Below are 16,408 nucleotides of genomic sequence, written 5' to 3'. Positions count from 1 at the left end.
ATAGGTTAGTGGTATAAAGCTCAGAGGCAGCTCATAAAGGGTGCTTGTCACAGCATTCTCTGTGCTGGTGGGCAGCTGGTGGACCCTGGGTGTCCTCCCTGCAGGGAGAGGGGATAAGGAAGACGAGGAACCCTGGAACTCAGAGCAGCAGATGGATGTGATGTTTCGCAACCCCAGCACTACGGACGTTTGGTGCTAGATAATCCTCTGTTGTGGGGGACTGTCCAGTGCGTTACAGCAGGGGTTCCCAACCCCTGGGATCTAATGCCTGATGATCGGGGGGTGGAGCTGATGTAATAATAATAGAAATAAAGTGCACAATAAGTGTAATGTGCCTGAAACCATCCTCTTTACCCTGGTCTGTGGAAAAACTGTCTTCCATGAAACCCATCCCTGGCGCCAAAAAACCGCTAGCCTTGTAGGATGTTTAGCGGTATACCTGGCCTCTCCCCACTAGGTGCTAGTAAGAAACCCCAAGTCGCCACAGCCAAAAGCGGTTGACACTGCCAAATGTCACTTTGGGGGCAAAGTCACCTCCAGCTGAAGACCACTGAGTTAGAGCAATGGAGCAGGGCATACGGCCACGTGGAAGGACCTGGGACCACCGTGCCGAGGGAGAAAGGTAAGAAAAAGGGCTACTCAAACAGCGCCACCTACAGGCAGAAGGAATAAACGCACACAAGAAGGTAATACATACTTTACAGGGAAGTACACAGCATGGTACACGATAAACTACAAGGAGGGGAGCAGGGAGAGTCCAAACGGGCCTCCAAGGAAACATACATGTGCCCACGTGATATAAGGAAGAGGCCTGTGTGGGCAAAGTGTGAATAACTCCATGTTGGCACTTAGTTTCAACTCAAAAAAACAAAACAACAAAAACCCACCAAAACCCAAAAAACACATGTTCACAGCAGCAGAGTACTTGGTATACAGTGAATGTGCCCCCCCCTCCAAAAAAAAGGGGAGATTTTTTCCAAGAGGAATGTGCTAGTTGGCAATAGAGGGAGAAGAGATCAGGTCCCTTTAGAGGGAGACCATGGACAGTGAGTAAGACATCTCTGAAGCCCAGGGGGTGAGAATAAGGACTCGCTTTGCACTCTATGTGTGGTTGGTTCTGCCGTCACAGTATGTCCAGACTGCTGCACTGCTCGTCTTCCAGCATCTCACCCACTCTGGTCCAAACAACCATTGTGTTTCAGTGGGACTGCTCCAGCAGTCCCCTCACTGGTCTCTCTGCTTCCAGCCAGGACACCCCCCTTTTTCTGGGGGAGCAGCAAGAGAGACTCTTTAGAAGTATAACTCAGACCCTGTCTGTCCTTTCTCTGTTTCAAACCTCATGGCTCCCTCTTCAGGGGAAAAGCGAGTTGAGTTACTATTTTTCCCCTGACTTGTTGTGCTCCCAACATGCTAGCTTTTTTTTGTCCCTCAAGTCCATCAGGCAGACTTCTGCCTCAGGGCCTTTGTACTTGCTGTTTCCTCTTGCTCTTACAGCAGATATCTGTTCCTCCACCTCCTTTTAAGTCTTTTTTTCAAAATTCAGCCTCTCCATGAGGGCTCCTTCCTGGGCCACTTTTAAAAAGTTTTAATTTAAACCCCTTCCCCCTGCAATATTTCATATCCTTCAAAGGACATCATCAATAAGGTGAAAAGACAACCCACAGAAAGGGAGAAAACATTTGCAAATCACGTATCTGATAATGGTGTGTTATCCAGAATGTATGAAGAACTCTTACAACTCAATGACAAAAGACAAATGAACTACTCGCAAATGGGCAAAGGATCCACTGACAGGTGAAAAGATAAAAGAAGATATGTGTGTGGGTCAAAATACTAGTCAACCATAAAAAAATGAAATAAAGACATTTGCAGCAATATGGATGGACCTGGAAATTACCACATTAAGTGAAGTAAGTCGACGGAGAAAGACAAATACTGTATGGTATCCGTTATATGTGGAATCTAAAACATACAAAGTAACTTATTTATAAAACGGAAACAGACTCAGACACAGAAGACAGACTCATGGTTACCAAAGGGGAGGGATGAATTAGGAGTTTGGGATTAGCAAGTACAAACTACTATATATAAACAGATAAATAACAAAGGCCTACTGTATAGCCCAAGGCTTCCCAGGAGGATCAGTGGTAAAGAATCCACCTGCCAAGGCAGGAGACTTTCTGCCTGCCAAGGTGGGAAATCCCCTGGACAGAGGAGCCTGGTGGACGCCAGTCCATGAGGTCACAAGAGAGTCAGACACAGCTTAGCGACTAAACATCAACAAGTATCTGCTTTAAAGAAACACCTATTAAATCCTTTGCTGTTTTTTTAATTGAAATAGAGCTGATTTACAATATTGTACAAGATTCTGGTATATAGCAAAGTGATTCAGTTATACATATATATTCTTTTCATACTCTTTTCCATTAGTTTATTTCAAGATATTGAATATGTCTTGAAAAACAGTTCAATCCCTCAGGAAGGGATTAGGAAGGAAACAGCAATCCATTTCAGCATTCTTGTTGAGAAATCCAAGGACAGAGGAGCCTGGCGGGCTACAGTCCATGGAGTTGCAAAAAAGTCAAGCATGACTTAGCAACTAAACAATGACTCTATAGCACAGGGAATTATTAATATATTCAATATCTTGAAATAAAGTGATGGAAAAGAATATAAAAAGAATATATATGTGTAACTGAATCACTTTGCTATATACCAGAAACTAATACAATCTTGTAAATCACCTATATTTCAATAAAAAACTGGAAAGGATTTAATAGGTATCAAAGCAGATAGTTATTGTTGTTTAGTCGCTAAGTCGTGTCTGACTCTTTGGTGACCCCACGGACTGTCGTCCACCAGGCTCCTCTGTCCGTGGGATTTCCCAGGCAAGAATAATGGAGTGGGTTGCCATTTCCTTCTCCAGGGGATCTTCTCGACCCAAGGGTCGAACCTGGCATTTCCTGCTTGGCAGGCAAATTCTTTACTACTGAAGAATTCTTAGGGCCACCTAGGCCGCCCTAAAGAAGGTATTACAAGTAGCCAAATAAGCACGTGAAAACATCAGTCATTAGTCAACACAGTTTGTCATCAGGGGAATGCAAACCCAAACCACGAGATGCCACTTCACATGCACTAAGAGGACGGTAACCAAAAAGTCAGATGGTGACAAGCCCTAGAGAGGATGTGGGGAAAGTAGAACCCTTATCCTTTGCTTTTGGGAATGCAACGTGGGGCAACTACTCTGGAAAAGAGTCTGCAGTTTCTCAAAAGTTTAGACATACAGTTGCCATACTACCCAGCAATTCCAATCCTAGGTATATACCCAAGTGAATTGAACACATATGTCTACACAAAAACTAGTACACAAACGTTCACAGAAGCATTATTCATCATAGCCAAAACCCAACTGTCCATCAAGTGATGAATGGATGGACAAAACGAAGTCTATGCATACACTAAAATTATGTGACAGTAAAAGTGAGGTATTGATATATGGTACAACACGGATAATTGAAAAAACATTATGCTAAGTGAAAGAAGCTAGTTACAAAAGACCACATATTGTGCGATTCCATTTATAAGAAGTGTCCAGAAGAGGCAAATCTATAGAGACAGAAAGTAGATTAGTGGTTACCGGGGGCTGGGGGTGGGGGTGGGCCGGAGGAAATGGGGAGTGATTACTAAAGGGTTTGGGCTGTCTTTTGGGGGTGATGAAAATGATCTAAAATTAGATGCTGGTGATGGTTGCGCAACTCTGTGAATATACTAAAAACTAATAAAATTGTACACAGTGAAATGGTAGATTTATGGTATGTGGATTATATCTCAATAAGCTGTTATTAAAACACACATACCCACAACTGGGCCTAGAGCTGAGCTTCCAGTCGGTACTGAGCAGCCTGGAAGGCAGGGCACAAAAGGGGGAGTCGGGGCCGACCCACTGTGAACCCAGAAAGACTGCTCACCAGTCCTCCCTAGGAGCCCTTCCTGGCCACAGGCAAAGGCTCCTGACCACCTTGCATTTGTCTAGTCCCGGCTGGAAAAATAAGAGTTTAGGGCCGGAGGGGAGGTGGGGCCGGAGGAGAGGTTAGGAAAGAGGCGGCGATCACTGGCAGCTCCGGCTCTCCAGGGAACCTCTAATGGATCCACAAGATGCGAGGAGGTGCAGCCACCAAAGGGATGCTCTGGCTGTGAGCACTGGGTGGGAAGAGATGGAAAGGAAGTGGAGAGATGACAGCCTCGAGCAGCACATGCCCTGATTGGGAACAGGAAGACAGCCCAGTTTCTGTTTTAAATTCAATCACTCTGTTTTGAATCATTCCTTAATCATTTTAGCTCTGTAGCTCTTTATTTCCCTAAGTAAACAGTGAGTCGCCCCTTCGGCTGGGACCACAACTGATACGACTTCTGCTTCCTGGACGGTGCTCAACACAACAGCCCCATCCTGGCCCTTGGTGTGGATGTACAGAGGGTCGTGACCTGCAGAGCCCACTCAGGACACACCTCTCACTCCCATGTGGTTGGGGTAGAGCTGACCTGCTCCTCTGTTCCCTCAATGCCAGGCTCCTGACCTAGGCTGGCTACAGAGGGCCACAGACTTTGATACATGGGTGGCCATTTGACCTAGTTTGGGCCAATGAGATTCAAGCCTGGGAGTTGTGCTGGAATTTGGAAAGGAGGTCTTCTTTTTCAGCTGGGATTTCTAGGAAGGAGTTGCCACATGGAAAAAGTCAGCCGAGGGATGCAGAAAGACCCAAGTCCTAAGACACTGAGCTTCTGGATCCAGCCCAACCTGAATCCCATTACCTCTGGGCTTTTCAATTATTGTGATCTAATAAATTCCCTTTGTAGTTTAAACAATTCAGAGTGCTGAAGCTGAGTGTCCTGCTTGATATAAGCTATTAATAACATGCTTTGTGTAGCTGCAGCTATAAGAAGAGCACAAAGAGAAGGAACTGGGGGCCAAAAGTCAAGGCCATGTATTTTAGTTCCATTGTGAATACCCTGACTATATAACCTGTCTGTATCTCAGTTACTCCATCTGCAGAATGGGGCTCACACTCCCCCTGCTCCTCTGTATCCCCTCCACTGTCGTCCAAGTTTATAGCCCAGACCTCCCTTCAGAGCTTCAGACACACAAATACAATTGCCCTCTAGGTCTCTTGAACAGGGCAAATTTTACTCTTCCTCAACAATTTTCTCTTTCATGGTTCTTCCTCTTACTGCATGGTGACTTTGTGCCAGAAAACACTAGCTGTCCTCTAATATACCTTCTTCCTTTTTCCCCCTCTCAGAATCCTAGAATCCCTGAATTTTAATACAGCATGTGTCTAGACTACACTTCCCAGACTCCTTTGCAACTAGAGGTAGCCATGCGATCAAGTCGCAGCCAATGGTATGTGAGCAAAAACGATCTGTGCAACTTCTGGTTGTAGCCCTTCAAAGGGAGGGGAAAAAAATAAAACTGAAAAAGAGAGGAGTGGATTCCTTTTCCTGCTTCCCTTCTCACTGGATAGATGCAGACGCAGGGGTGAGCCGTTTCACCTTGGCAATGAGGGCAATGCTCCAGGGATGGAGGAGAACAAGATGGAAGGGGCCGTTGTCCCTGGTGTTGGGCAGCAGCCTTATCAGCTTGAACTGCTTATGCCTGGACTGCAAGGTGAGGGGAGTAAACGTCTATCTTGTTTGAGCCATGGTTACTTTGGGTCTCTCTTAGAGTGGCTAGATTTAGCAAAACCAACCAACCAACCATACTCACCTAGGAGAGCTGGAGGTCATTGTCCAAAGTCTTGAAGGACTGACCGTGGCGTTCTACCTGAGACCCCCATGATCGGGGTGAAGGAGACTGCCACCAGAAGCAGCTGACTTTTGATCCCCACGAGAACAAGCTAGTGTACAGATAAGAGTTGTTTTTTTCATTGTTTGAGCTTTTCCTAAAAAATTACTTTTGGAAGCATTGCATTTGGTAACATTCATGGATCTAGAGAGGCCCTGAAGTTGGTTACCAGATTGGGCCTTCCCACTTATCTCTTTTTGACACATACGATCACATCCTAAAAAGTTATGGGCTGCTCATAAATCAGGGGTTGGAGTGGAAGGCTGGGGAGCCAAGAAAGGATTCAGAGTCCATCAGTGCCGGCTCAAGTGATGTGACTTCCAATCTCAGCCAGTGTCTGGTTCCGGAAGAGCCATTTCTGGCTTGGGGAGTGGGGAGAGGGGTCAGGCTGACTCAGCTACTCAGTCGTGTCCAACTCTTTGTGACCCCATGGACTGCAGCACACCAGGCTTCCCTGTCCATCACTATCTCCTGGAGTTTGCTCAAACTCATGTCTATTGGGTCAGTGATGCCATCCAACCATCTTATCCTCTGTCACCCCCCTCTCCCCCTGCCCTCAATATTCCCAGCATCAGGGTCTTTTCCAATGAGTGGGCTCTTCACATCAGGTGGCCAAAGTATTGGAGCTTCAGCTTCAGCATCAGTCTTTCCAATGAATATTCAGGGTTGATTTTCTTTAGGATTGACTGGTTTGATTTCCTTAAAGTCCAAGGGACTCTCAAGAGTCTTCTCCAGCACAACAGTTCAAAAGCATCAATTCTTTGGTGCTCAGCCTTCTTTATGGTCCAGTTCTCACCTCTGTACATGACTACTGGAAAAACCATAGCTTTGACTATATGGACTTTTGTCGGCAAAGTAATGTCTCTGCTTTTTAATATGCTGTCTGGGTTTGTCATAGCTTTTCTTCCAAGGAGCAAGCATTTTCTAATTTTGTGGAAGAGTCTAGAAGAGGGATGATGATGGCACAGGAGACCTGGGGTCTCCAAGAGCATCTCACCTTAGTTTTCCCTGGACCTTGTGAGAGTATCCAGGGAGGGACATGGGCCTGAGGTGTGCCTCTTGTTATCCCCTGGGTGACCTCACTCTCTCTGGGCCTCAGTTTCTCCTACTGTCCCATGGAGACTCACTGGATGTGATGATCTCCCAGGTCCTTCCAGCTCTAACTTCTGTGGTTCCGAAATTTTAGGACAGATGTTGAAACTCAGGTGCCAGTGGGGTCAGGAAGGTCCCCTAAATGGGTTAAACAGGCCAGGTGGGGCCGTGGATGGGCTGGAGAGCATCCACCCCCGCTAACTGGGCAGCGGCTACTCAGCTCCTGCTGATTGCTGCCACCTGGGAGTGCAGGATTGCCAGATTTTCTAATTTTTCAAGAAGACTTGGACATCGCGATTATTTTGGTCTGTGCAATCTCCTGCTTTTTTAAATGTTGGCGACAAATTCACATTTTTTCTAACACTCTAGGGGCAAAACACAAATGTCTGCAGGCAGAATTTGGCGTGTGGCCCCCAGTTAGGAATTTTTTGTTTTGATGCTATTTTCTTTCCTTCCTCCCTTCATTCACCAAATATTTATTTGATGCCTGCTAAGTAGGGGGCACTGTTCTTTGCTCTGGGGACGAAGCAATGAACAAAATGGGAAAAAAAGTGCCTGTCGTCATGCTGCTTTCATTCTAGAGGACCACCCCGATTCATTCTCCCAACAAATACCCATTGAGCAATCTGGTCTGTGCACTGTGCTTAGGTGGGTTGATAAAAAAATGTTCATGGTCACTGTGCTAAGGGCACATACAACTTAGCAGGGAGACAGAGAATGAGTACATAATTCTATTTATTTTTAATTTTTTGGCCACGTCACAAGGCTCGTGGGATTTTCAGTCCCCTGGCCAGGAATGGAACCTGAGCCCTCAGCAATGGGCGCATGGAGTCCTAACCTCTGGTGAGCGCGTCAGTCGGCCAGTGGTGTTGTGTCTGACTCCACCCCATGGACTGTTCCTCGCCAGGCTCCTGGGTACATGGGCTTACCTAGGCAAGAATACTGGAGTGGGTTGCTATTTCCTTCTCCAGAGGATCTTCCTGACCCCAGGATCGAACCCTCATCTTCTGCATCGGCAGGCGGATTCTTTACCACTGGGAAAGCCCCCTAACCACTGGACCACCAGGGAATTCCGTAATTGCAAGTGAAAAATAAGAATTATGGGAAGAGATGCAATGTAGATGGGAGTGGTTAGGAAAGTCCTCTTGGAGGCAGTTACACTGAAAATGGAAACTGAAAGATAAGTGTGAGCTAACCTAAGTACACCAACTTTCTAGAACATTCTAGATTATAGCAGAAACCTCCAGTATGCCCCTCTTCCAGGTCCTCTCAGCAAGCAGAGGCTCTCTCCTGTTAGAACCTGTGATTTCCTGCCCTAGAGTTTCCACGGGGCAGGCCAATTCAGGGAGCTAACACCCCTAGAAGAATCCCTCAACCCATGATGGAAGGGAATTTGTAGATAAATATCTCATCATCCTTGCTCCTTGGGCTATAACCTCTGAGGTGAGTCTCCCAGAGGTCCCCAATAGCTCTGAGCCCCAGTTACCTGCAGCCATAGCTACTTCTTGTTAATAGCTAATATGTTATGGAAAAACCCAAATGAACATTTTGGCCAACCCAATATTCACGTACCCTGTAGAGGCTGCCTTCCCCTCCCCACCTCACTTCCCCACTCTGTGCCCAGTGCTCCCTGGGATCACCCCCCGGCTAAACTACCAGCACTCACTCCCTCCTGGCCTCAGGCTCTGATGCTGAGAGAAACCTAGGATAGATGGGGAGAATGTGGAAGGTTACGAGGACAGAAAGCAACTCTGGATAAGTTGCAGGAAACAGGGCGGGAGAGACGGGAAGGAGCCAGCTCGTGAAGTGCCGTGGAGGCTGGGGTTAGGGTTTCTCTACAGGGAAGCCACTGACAATTTTTCAGTAGAGGAGAGACCAGGCTTACATTTTAGGATGATCTCTCTGTAGGTGGCTGGAAAGGGCAAGACTGGAGACCAGAGAGCTGCAGGGAAAGGTGGTGGTGAACAGGTGAGCGGGCTGCAGAGAGCTGGCTAGTGATGAGGACTGACATGCACCAGGTGCCATGGGGCCCAGAAGAGAGCTCTGAGCTTTGTCCCTGCCTTAAGTGAGCCTGTAATTTGTTTTAATTTTTACTGAATGTATTTTTTATTGGAGTTGCTTTAAAACGTTGTGTTGGTTTCTGTTGTATAGCAAAGTGAATCGCCTATGAAAATGAAAGCCGTTCAGTTGTGTCTGATTCTTTGCAGCCCCATGGACTGTAACCCACCAGGCTACTCTGTCCACAGGATTTTCTAGGCAAAAATGGAGTGGGTTGAATCACCTATACGTATACATATATCCCTCCTTTTTTGGGTATCGTTCCCATTTAGTTCACCACAGAGCTCTGAGGAGAGTTCCCTGTGCCATATCATTCTCATGAGTTATCATTTTATACACAGTATTTTTGTTTAGTCGCTAAGTCATGTCAGACTCTTTTGTGACCCCATGGACTGACTGTGGCCCGCCAGTCTCCTCTGTCCATGGGATTTCCCAGGCAAGAATACTGAAGTGGGTTGCCATTTCCTTCTCCAGGGGATCTTCCTGACCCGAGAATCGAACTCTCATCCTGCACTGGCAGGGGGATTCTTTACCACCGAGCCACCAGGGAAGCCCATTTTATATGTAGTGTACATATGTCAATCCCAATCTCCCAATTCATCCCATCCTCCTTAGGAAAAAATGGTACAGATGAACCTATTTGCAAAGCAGAAATAGAGACATAGACGCAGAAAACAAATGCTTGTCATCTCTTAAACTTTCCCTCTCCAGCTTTCCATACCCTCAAATTTTCAGCAGCAGTAGGAGCATAATTTGGTTTAAAAAGTGGTGGTGAGACACAGACACAAAAATCATACGCAAGATTACAAAGCCCTCCATGGAAACCAAATTGTTGCGTGAAGTAGTGGAACTTCTTGAAGGGCAAGAAGAGTGAAGGAATGGTTCTTAGGGGAGATGGTTTTATCTGGGTGGTTAAGAACCACAGAATACCCAGCCCGGGTGGGCATTTCGCTACTGCAGCCCCTTTGGGAAAGCCCATTTTCTTTCTTTCTTTTTTTTTTTTTTTTGCAATAGCTGCCAAGTCTGCTTTCAGCAGCTCTGGACTCTGCCATCCTTTCCCTAAGCTGTGCACGCTCCAAAAACGCATGCCGGATTTCCCGCAGGCACTGCTAGACATATTAACGGCATTCCTCCTCGCCGAGAGGTTTCTGCACCACCAACACCATTTTAACATTCTTTACAACGTAACGGCAGACGATAAATCTATCTTGCTAATTACACATCCAGCTTGTTACAACCCTCATAAAAAACACGAGCAGCTGGAAAAGCCATGAGGTGATGTCAAATCATATTCCTGGGCTCTAAACAGAAACAGAAATATTTTCCAGGCGCTGGTGAGTCTCCTGGTTCCCACTCATGCGTGGAAGCAGCTGCTGACAGGTCGCTTAACTCAGAAAAGCTGATTCTGTGTCTGTCCCCCAAAGCCCCACCCCTCCACCTCTACCTGTCTCCCTGAAGAGATGGCAGACATCTGGAGCATCCACAGGGCGGTTGATACCAAGCCCTCAGGATGGATGCAAAGAATCAGCAGGGTTTGGGTTTTAGCAGTTGGGTTCATTTTTGCATTGTATGCATGCTCTGTTGCTTGGCCTGACTCTTGGAGACCCCGTGGACTGTAGCCCGACAGGTTCCTCCATCCATGGTATTCTCCAGGCAAGAATACTGGAGTGGGTAGCCATGCCCTTCTCCAGGGATCTTCCAGACCCAGGGGTCGAACCTGCATCTCCTGCATTGCAGGCGGATTCTCTACCACTGAGCCACTGGGGAAACCCTCATTTTTGCATTTTTAAGGGGTTTTTGGTGGTTCTTGCATGGACCACCAGTCCACCAACAGCATCTGCCTGAAATTCTAACTGGATGGTTCCTCGACATAATTTGTCGATGATACATTTGCAAAGCTGTTGGAGCTGACAAAATGCCTCCCCCTTGTCTCAGAAAAATGGGAGGAAAGTTAAATTCATCTGCCAGAGATACTAAGATAAACAATAGGGAGGAAGAAAAGTACTTTACCTCACTTTCCAGCTAGGATTCCTGGGTTTGGCTGAAGCATCTCCTAGCCCTCTTAGGAGGAGGGAGACAGGCGAAGACTACAAGCTTACATCCGATCAAGTGGATGTTGACTGTTTCATGTGTTGGAAGAAAAGGCAAGGCAGACAATGGGGGAAGCTGATTGAATTTTCACATGTCAAGGGAAAATTCTATAGGACTTCTCAAACCTGGGGTGATACAAAGGGGCAGCATTTGTTGGAGAAGCTGCCTCACCAGCTGCCCCCACAATTCCCAGGATAAACCAGCTGGACAGACTGTTATGCTGAAAAAAAAAAGAGAAACAGAGAGACAACATGATTCTTACCTTCCCGTATCTGGAGGCGAAAGTCCCCGTGAGTAAGGAGTGGAAAATAATTATCGTCTCATCCAGGTCCCACACGAACACACGCTGGGATGAAAGAGAGGGAGAGAAAGGAGATAAATACATTTGCTTGCATCTGACTTGATGTCTGCAGAAATTAACTCCCTGGGAGGAGAAAGATGTCTTGAAAAACATTATCTCTAATTTCTAAAACATGTGACTCATGGATGGGTCCTTGAGTCTCCATTCAACCTCAACTGTGTAAAATATATTCTGATGGCTGATCCTGGGGGTCCCTGTCAACCCAAAGATGCCAGAACTGAGATGCCTGTTCTTGCCTTTCACATAAAAGCTCAAAAAAGGAGGAATTCAGTCCAAAACCAACAATAAAAATCATAGAACTCATTTGACAAAATGAAATACTACCATTTTACGTTGACTGCTCACCATAAGCCTAGCTACTTCTGAGAGTTTGTTTTTAGCAGTTCTGGTGATTACCTTTATAACTCTAAATTACATACTTTCACTTATTGGTTTGCCAACTTTACTCATTTTTTTTGTGTTTCTATTTTTACTTTTTTGATTTTTGGCTGCACCTCGAAGCATGTACGAACTTAGTTCCCTGACCAAGGATTGAACCTGTGCCCCCTGCATTGGAAGGTGGAGTCTTAACCACTGGACCCCCAGGTAAATCCCTGATTTGCCCACTTTAGACTGGGCATTGTGAAAGACGAAGGTTTAGCTCATGGTAATCTCCCCCGTTTCTCCGGAATTTTATGTTTTTCACATATGTGAACTGCTCTATTTCCAATTCCCATATGCTCTGGATATTTTCTCTTGGCTAAAACAGCAAGCTCAATATGGAAAATATGGATATTGGTGTCCCTACCCTTTCCACCAGGGCTTCCCTGGTGGCTCAGAGGTTAAAGCGTCTGCCTGGAATGCCGGAGACCCAGGTTCGATCCCTGAGTGGGGAACATCCCCTGGAGAAGGAAATGGCAACCCACTCCAGTACTCTTGCCTGGAGAATCCCATGGAGGGAGGAGCCTGGTAGGCTACAGTCCATGGGGTCACAAAGAGTCGGACACGACTGAGCGACTTCACTTTCACCCTTTCCACTAGCTCCTCCCCTCTCCAGTATTTGAGCTTCAGCCTTACTTTTGCCTTGTCAGTGTGGATAAACTGGTTCGTGCATTGGGTTTTATAACTACCTTAAGTGCTCTGTCTTCATGTTGATGTTAAAAGTTGGTAGCCAGTAAAGGGCATTTATTTACATCTTGTGATTACTGTTCACTGAAGAGCCAAGTAATGAGCTAGGATTTTACTTCCTTTTCTCTGTAGCCAGTGTCATAACTCTGGAGCCCATTTATTTTAATTTTATTAAAAAAAAAAAAAAACAACGTAGTTATTTAGCTCCATCAAGTGTTCGTTGCGGCATGTGGGATCTTCCATCTTTGGTGAACTCTTAGATGTGGCAGGTGGGATCTAGTTCCCTGACCAGATCTAGTTCACTGGCCCCATGCACTGGGGGTGTGGAGTCTTAGCCACTGGACCACCATGAAGTCCCCTCCAGAATGACTTTAAGGAAACCGTTTCTGCCACTAAGGTCATATGTATTCTCCTTTCTTGTACTCCATCTTGATTAAAATCATGTCATAGCTCAGTTTTTTTCACATAGGAATCATGCCTGTCTGGAATAACTTTTATTTTTGCTGGAGTTTATTAACTGATTTAATTCTTTTGTTTCCAATATGGTCTCTTTATTAGAATCTCAAATTTAGCCACACCCTCTATATCAAAGATGTTCTTCCTCTGTGACAGAATGTTCCAATGTGGACTGGATCATCTTTAGGGTTGCCACATAGCTAGGATCCTGAGACTCCCCTTCACTGCATTTCTGGGTCAGATTCACTGTTTTCTGGATCCTAAATCTCTTTATTGGGTTTCTTCCTTGTTTTGCTTGAGTATATCCTTAGGTTGCTTTTTCTAAGAGGGTGCATAGAAAGTAATCTTGCTGCATTTTTACAAATCTAATCATACCTTTAATTCGCTATAAAGTTCCTCTAAGCGCAGAATTCCAATGGGAAAATAATGCCGTCTAGAGCTTTGAAAGAATCCCTCTATCTTGTAGTATCCAGCATGATTAATGAGAAGTCTGATGTTTCACTGATCTTCAGTTCTTTGTAGGTTTTACTTTTTTCCTCTCTGGATTTTTTAGGCTCTTTTCTTTATATTTGGTATCCTCAAATCCCATGAGGATATATCTAGGTGTAGTCTTTTTTCACTCATACTGTTCAGCATTCAAATAATTTCAATCTTATTTCTTTAAATAATGTCCTCTCATCTCTCCCACTGTTCTCTCTTTCTGGAATTTCCAACAGTCAAATTAGACCTTTTGGATTGATATTACTTATCCTTTAAAAATATTTTTTCTATAATTTTTTTTAATAAATGTTCTCAGAGATGTCTTTAACTTTCTCTTCTAACCTTTCTATGAAACTTTTGAGTCTATCATTTAAAAATCTACAGTAGCTTTTTCTTTGTCTCTGCGTGTTTCTTTTCCATTAGCCCGCACTTCTTATTCTGTGGATACAAGATAAGAAAACTGCTGGGAGCGAGCTCCGCCCGTGGCAAAGGTCATGAGGAAGGAGGCTTGGCATACGCAAAGGCGGGATCGAGCCTCAGGAGTCCCCCTGGAAATTCTCGAGCATCTACTCCCCAAACCAGAGTCTGCCTACTTTCTGCTTTGTGCTTTCACCTACACCTCTGACTTTATGGGGGGCTGTCCCCCACTACCTCTCTCTGAAAAAAAGAGTTAACTTACAGCTCCAGTTAATAATTCCTGGGTGTGACAGTGTTTCAACCTACAAACTCCTTTGGAAGTCCTCTAGCCTGCCTGAATAGGTTTTTCCGGCCACATGTGATTGCTCAGAGCCTCCCAACCGTGAGAGGCATGAGATGTTCTAAACTGTCTAAATACAGAGTCCTTTGTGCAGTTAAAAGATTGATTAGAAATTGTATTGGTGAAGGGATTTTCACTTGTTGGGCCAATGTTTGCTGCTAAGTCTCCATATCCCTTACCTGCTGTGTCCCTGGCAGTGTATTGATTAATATAATTGGTGTAAATAGTAGCTTTAATGTTTGCAACCTGGGACCCTTGAGTTAATTCTTTTTCTTGTTATAGCTCACCACACCTTTGCTCTGTAGGAATGCAACTTTATCTAACGCTTTTGAGGGTGGCGCTTGACTAATCACCTTTAGAGAAAAATAAGTTTTCTGAAGAAAGGGTCTTAAAATCTTAACAGGCCTCCGGGCCAGAAGATGATGCAAATCACCTAAACTTTTGCATATGATAAGTCTGCAGGAAGAAAGCCTGGCTTACTGCATGACTCTACCCCTTCCCCCATTATCCTCTATGCATAACTTAAGGTATAAAAACTACTTTGGAAAATAAAGTGCGGGCCTTGTTCACCAAAACTTGGTCTCCCCATGTCGTTCTTGCTCTCACCTTCTGGCTGAATTATTCAGCCTCTTTTCTCCACTGAATTTCCTCACTGAGCTATCCTTATTCTATTACTCTTTATATCCTTAATTAACGTTTAATTAAGCAGTTGTTTCCTGATCCTTGCCGATGCCGTCCCCGCTTCGAATTCCCTGGACCCATCGGGGCTGGACCCCGGCAGAAAACCAAAGAGAATTTTTCTATGATCTCTTTTGTTTCTTAAATTACCTCTCTTGTCATTTATCCTATTCATTTATCTTGGCCATAATTTTTCATACTGTAGGTTTTCTTAATTTTTCTGGTGATCATTATTTTTAAGAACAAAAGGGCTGACTGATCATTTATGTCGCTGGTGTTGGGGGCAGCAAAGGTACCTACTTAGTCTACCAACTTGAGTGGGCCACCTTGGAAAACCCTCTGGGGGGTCAGGGGTTGTATTTACACATCTGTAATGCCTTTAAAAGTGAAGAGAAAGGTAATATCTCAAAGGAAAAAGATCAATGAATACAGAGGTTTTCAAAACAATTAGTAGACTTGAATATTACTTTGTGAAATTTTTGCTCTGCTTACAATTATGTGTATATATATTCTGGGTCATGATAATAAGTATTGTTCCTATTATAGGTCAAGGCAAAAAGTGTTTGAAAATCACTGTGGGGGGTTAAATATGCTAAGTCCTAATTTATCCAACTGGGTTGGATCAGTTAAACTTAGATACTTTGGTAAGAGGATTTTTAAGAAAATCAACGAATATTTTTCAAATTTAATGCAGAGTCCCTTAATTTATTGACTATATTTCCTCTGAAGAGGGACTGTCCCTCTTCCTCACTAGGCCACCATTCTATCTCCCTGCCCTAGATTTTTAGTGGGTATATTGTTTGCGGTGGCCATTCTGCTGATGACCCTAACTTTTTAGCCCACCAGGGTTTGGGCCAGGGCTGGGCCCCTAACCCCACTGGGTCAGAAGCCTTTCCTCGGGAACTCAAAACTGGAGCCTGGAAAGAAATTCATCGTCTTTGGGTGGCTGTTGCTGGCAACATGATCTGGAGGCCAGGCCAGGCCACTCTGCGGAGGAAGAGGAACAGAGGTTGGAGAGAGGGAAACACGATCCAAGACTTTTGTAGGACTTGGTTTTACTGAGAAGCAAGGGCTTCTCAGCTGGCTTTAGTGAGGACTTCCCAGCTGGCTCAGTGGTAAAGAATGTGCCTGCCAATGCAGGAGACGTGGGTTCGATCCCTGGGTCGGGAAGATCCTCTGGAGGAGGAAATGGCAACCTGCTCCAGTATTCCTGCCTGGGAAATTCCATGGACAGAGGAGCCTGGTGGGCTGCAGTCCATAGGGTCGCAAAGAGTCGGACACGACTGAGTGACTGATTGTGAGCACAGAGTGAGGGGCCTGGAGGAGAGCCGTGCCCAGTAACCTGTACACTGAAGGGACATTCCTGCCTGGGGATTCTAGCACCTACACTGTGGAACGTGGGGCGAGAAGGTGTAAATGCGTTTCCTGGCCTCTCCCACCTTCTGGTTACAGTATCTTGCCGACACTGGCTGTCCCCTTGGCTCATGAG

At 45.3% G+C, this 16,408-nt stretch overlaps 1 protein-coding gene across 5 annotated transcripts in view; it reads right to left on the bottom strand.

Moving 5' to 3' along the window:
• EYA2 (EYA transcriptional coactivator and phosphatase 2) overlaps window positions 1-16,408 on the bottom strand; it is a 263,020-nt gene that overhangs the window by 71,468 nt on the left and 175,144 nt on the right. For all 5 annotated transcript variants that reach the window (XM_070801824.1, XM_070801823.1, XM_070801822.1 and 2 more), the window contains one exon: window positions 11,343-11,426. In XM_070801824.1, the coding sequence (XP_070657925.1) occupies window positions 11,343-11,426 (84 nt within the window). The remainder of the gene's footprint in view (window positions 1-11,342; window positions 11,427-16,408) is intronic.

This window comes from Bos indicus, chromosome 13, assembly GCF_029378745.1.
Source record: "Bos indicus isolate NIAB-ARS_2022 breed Sahiwal x Tharparkar chromosome 13, NIAB-ARS_B.indTharparkar_mat_pri_1.0, whole genome shotgun sequence".
NCBI classification, from domain to species: Eukaryota; Metazoa; Chordata; class Mammalia; order Artiodactyla; family Bovidae; genus Bos; species Bos indicus.
Note: the sequence above shows the minus strand (reverse complement) of the source record. Positions and strands in the feature narration are given on the sequence as shown.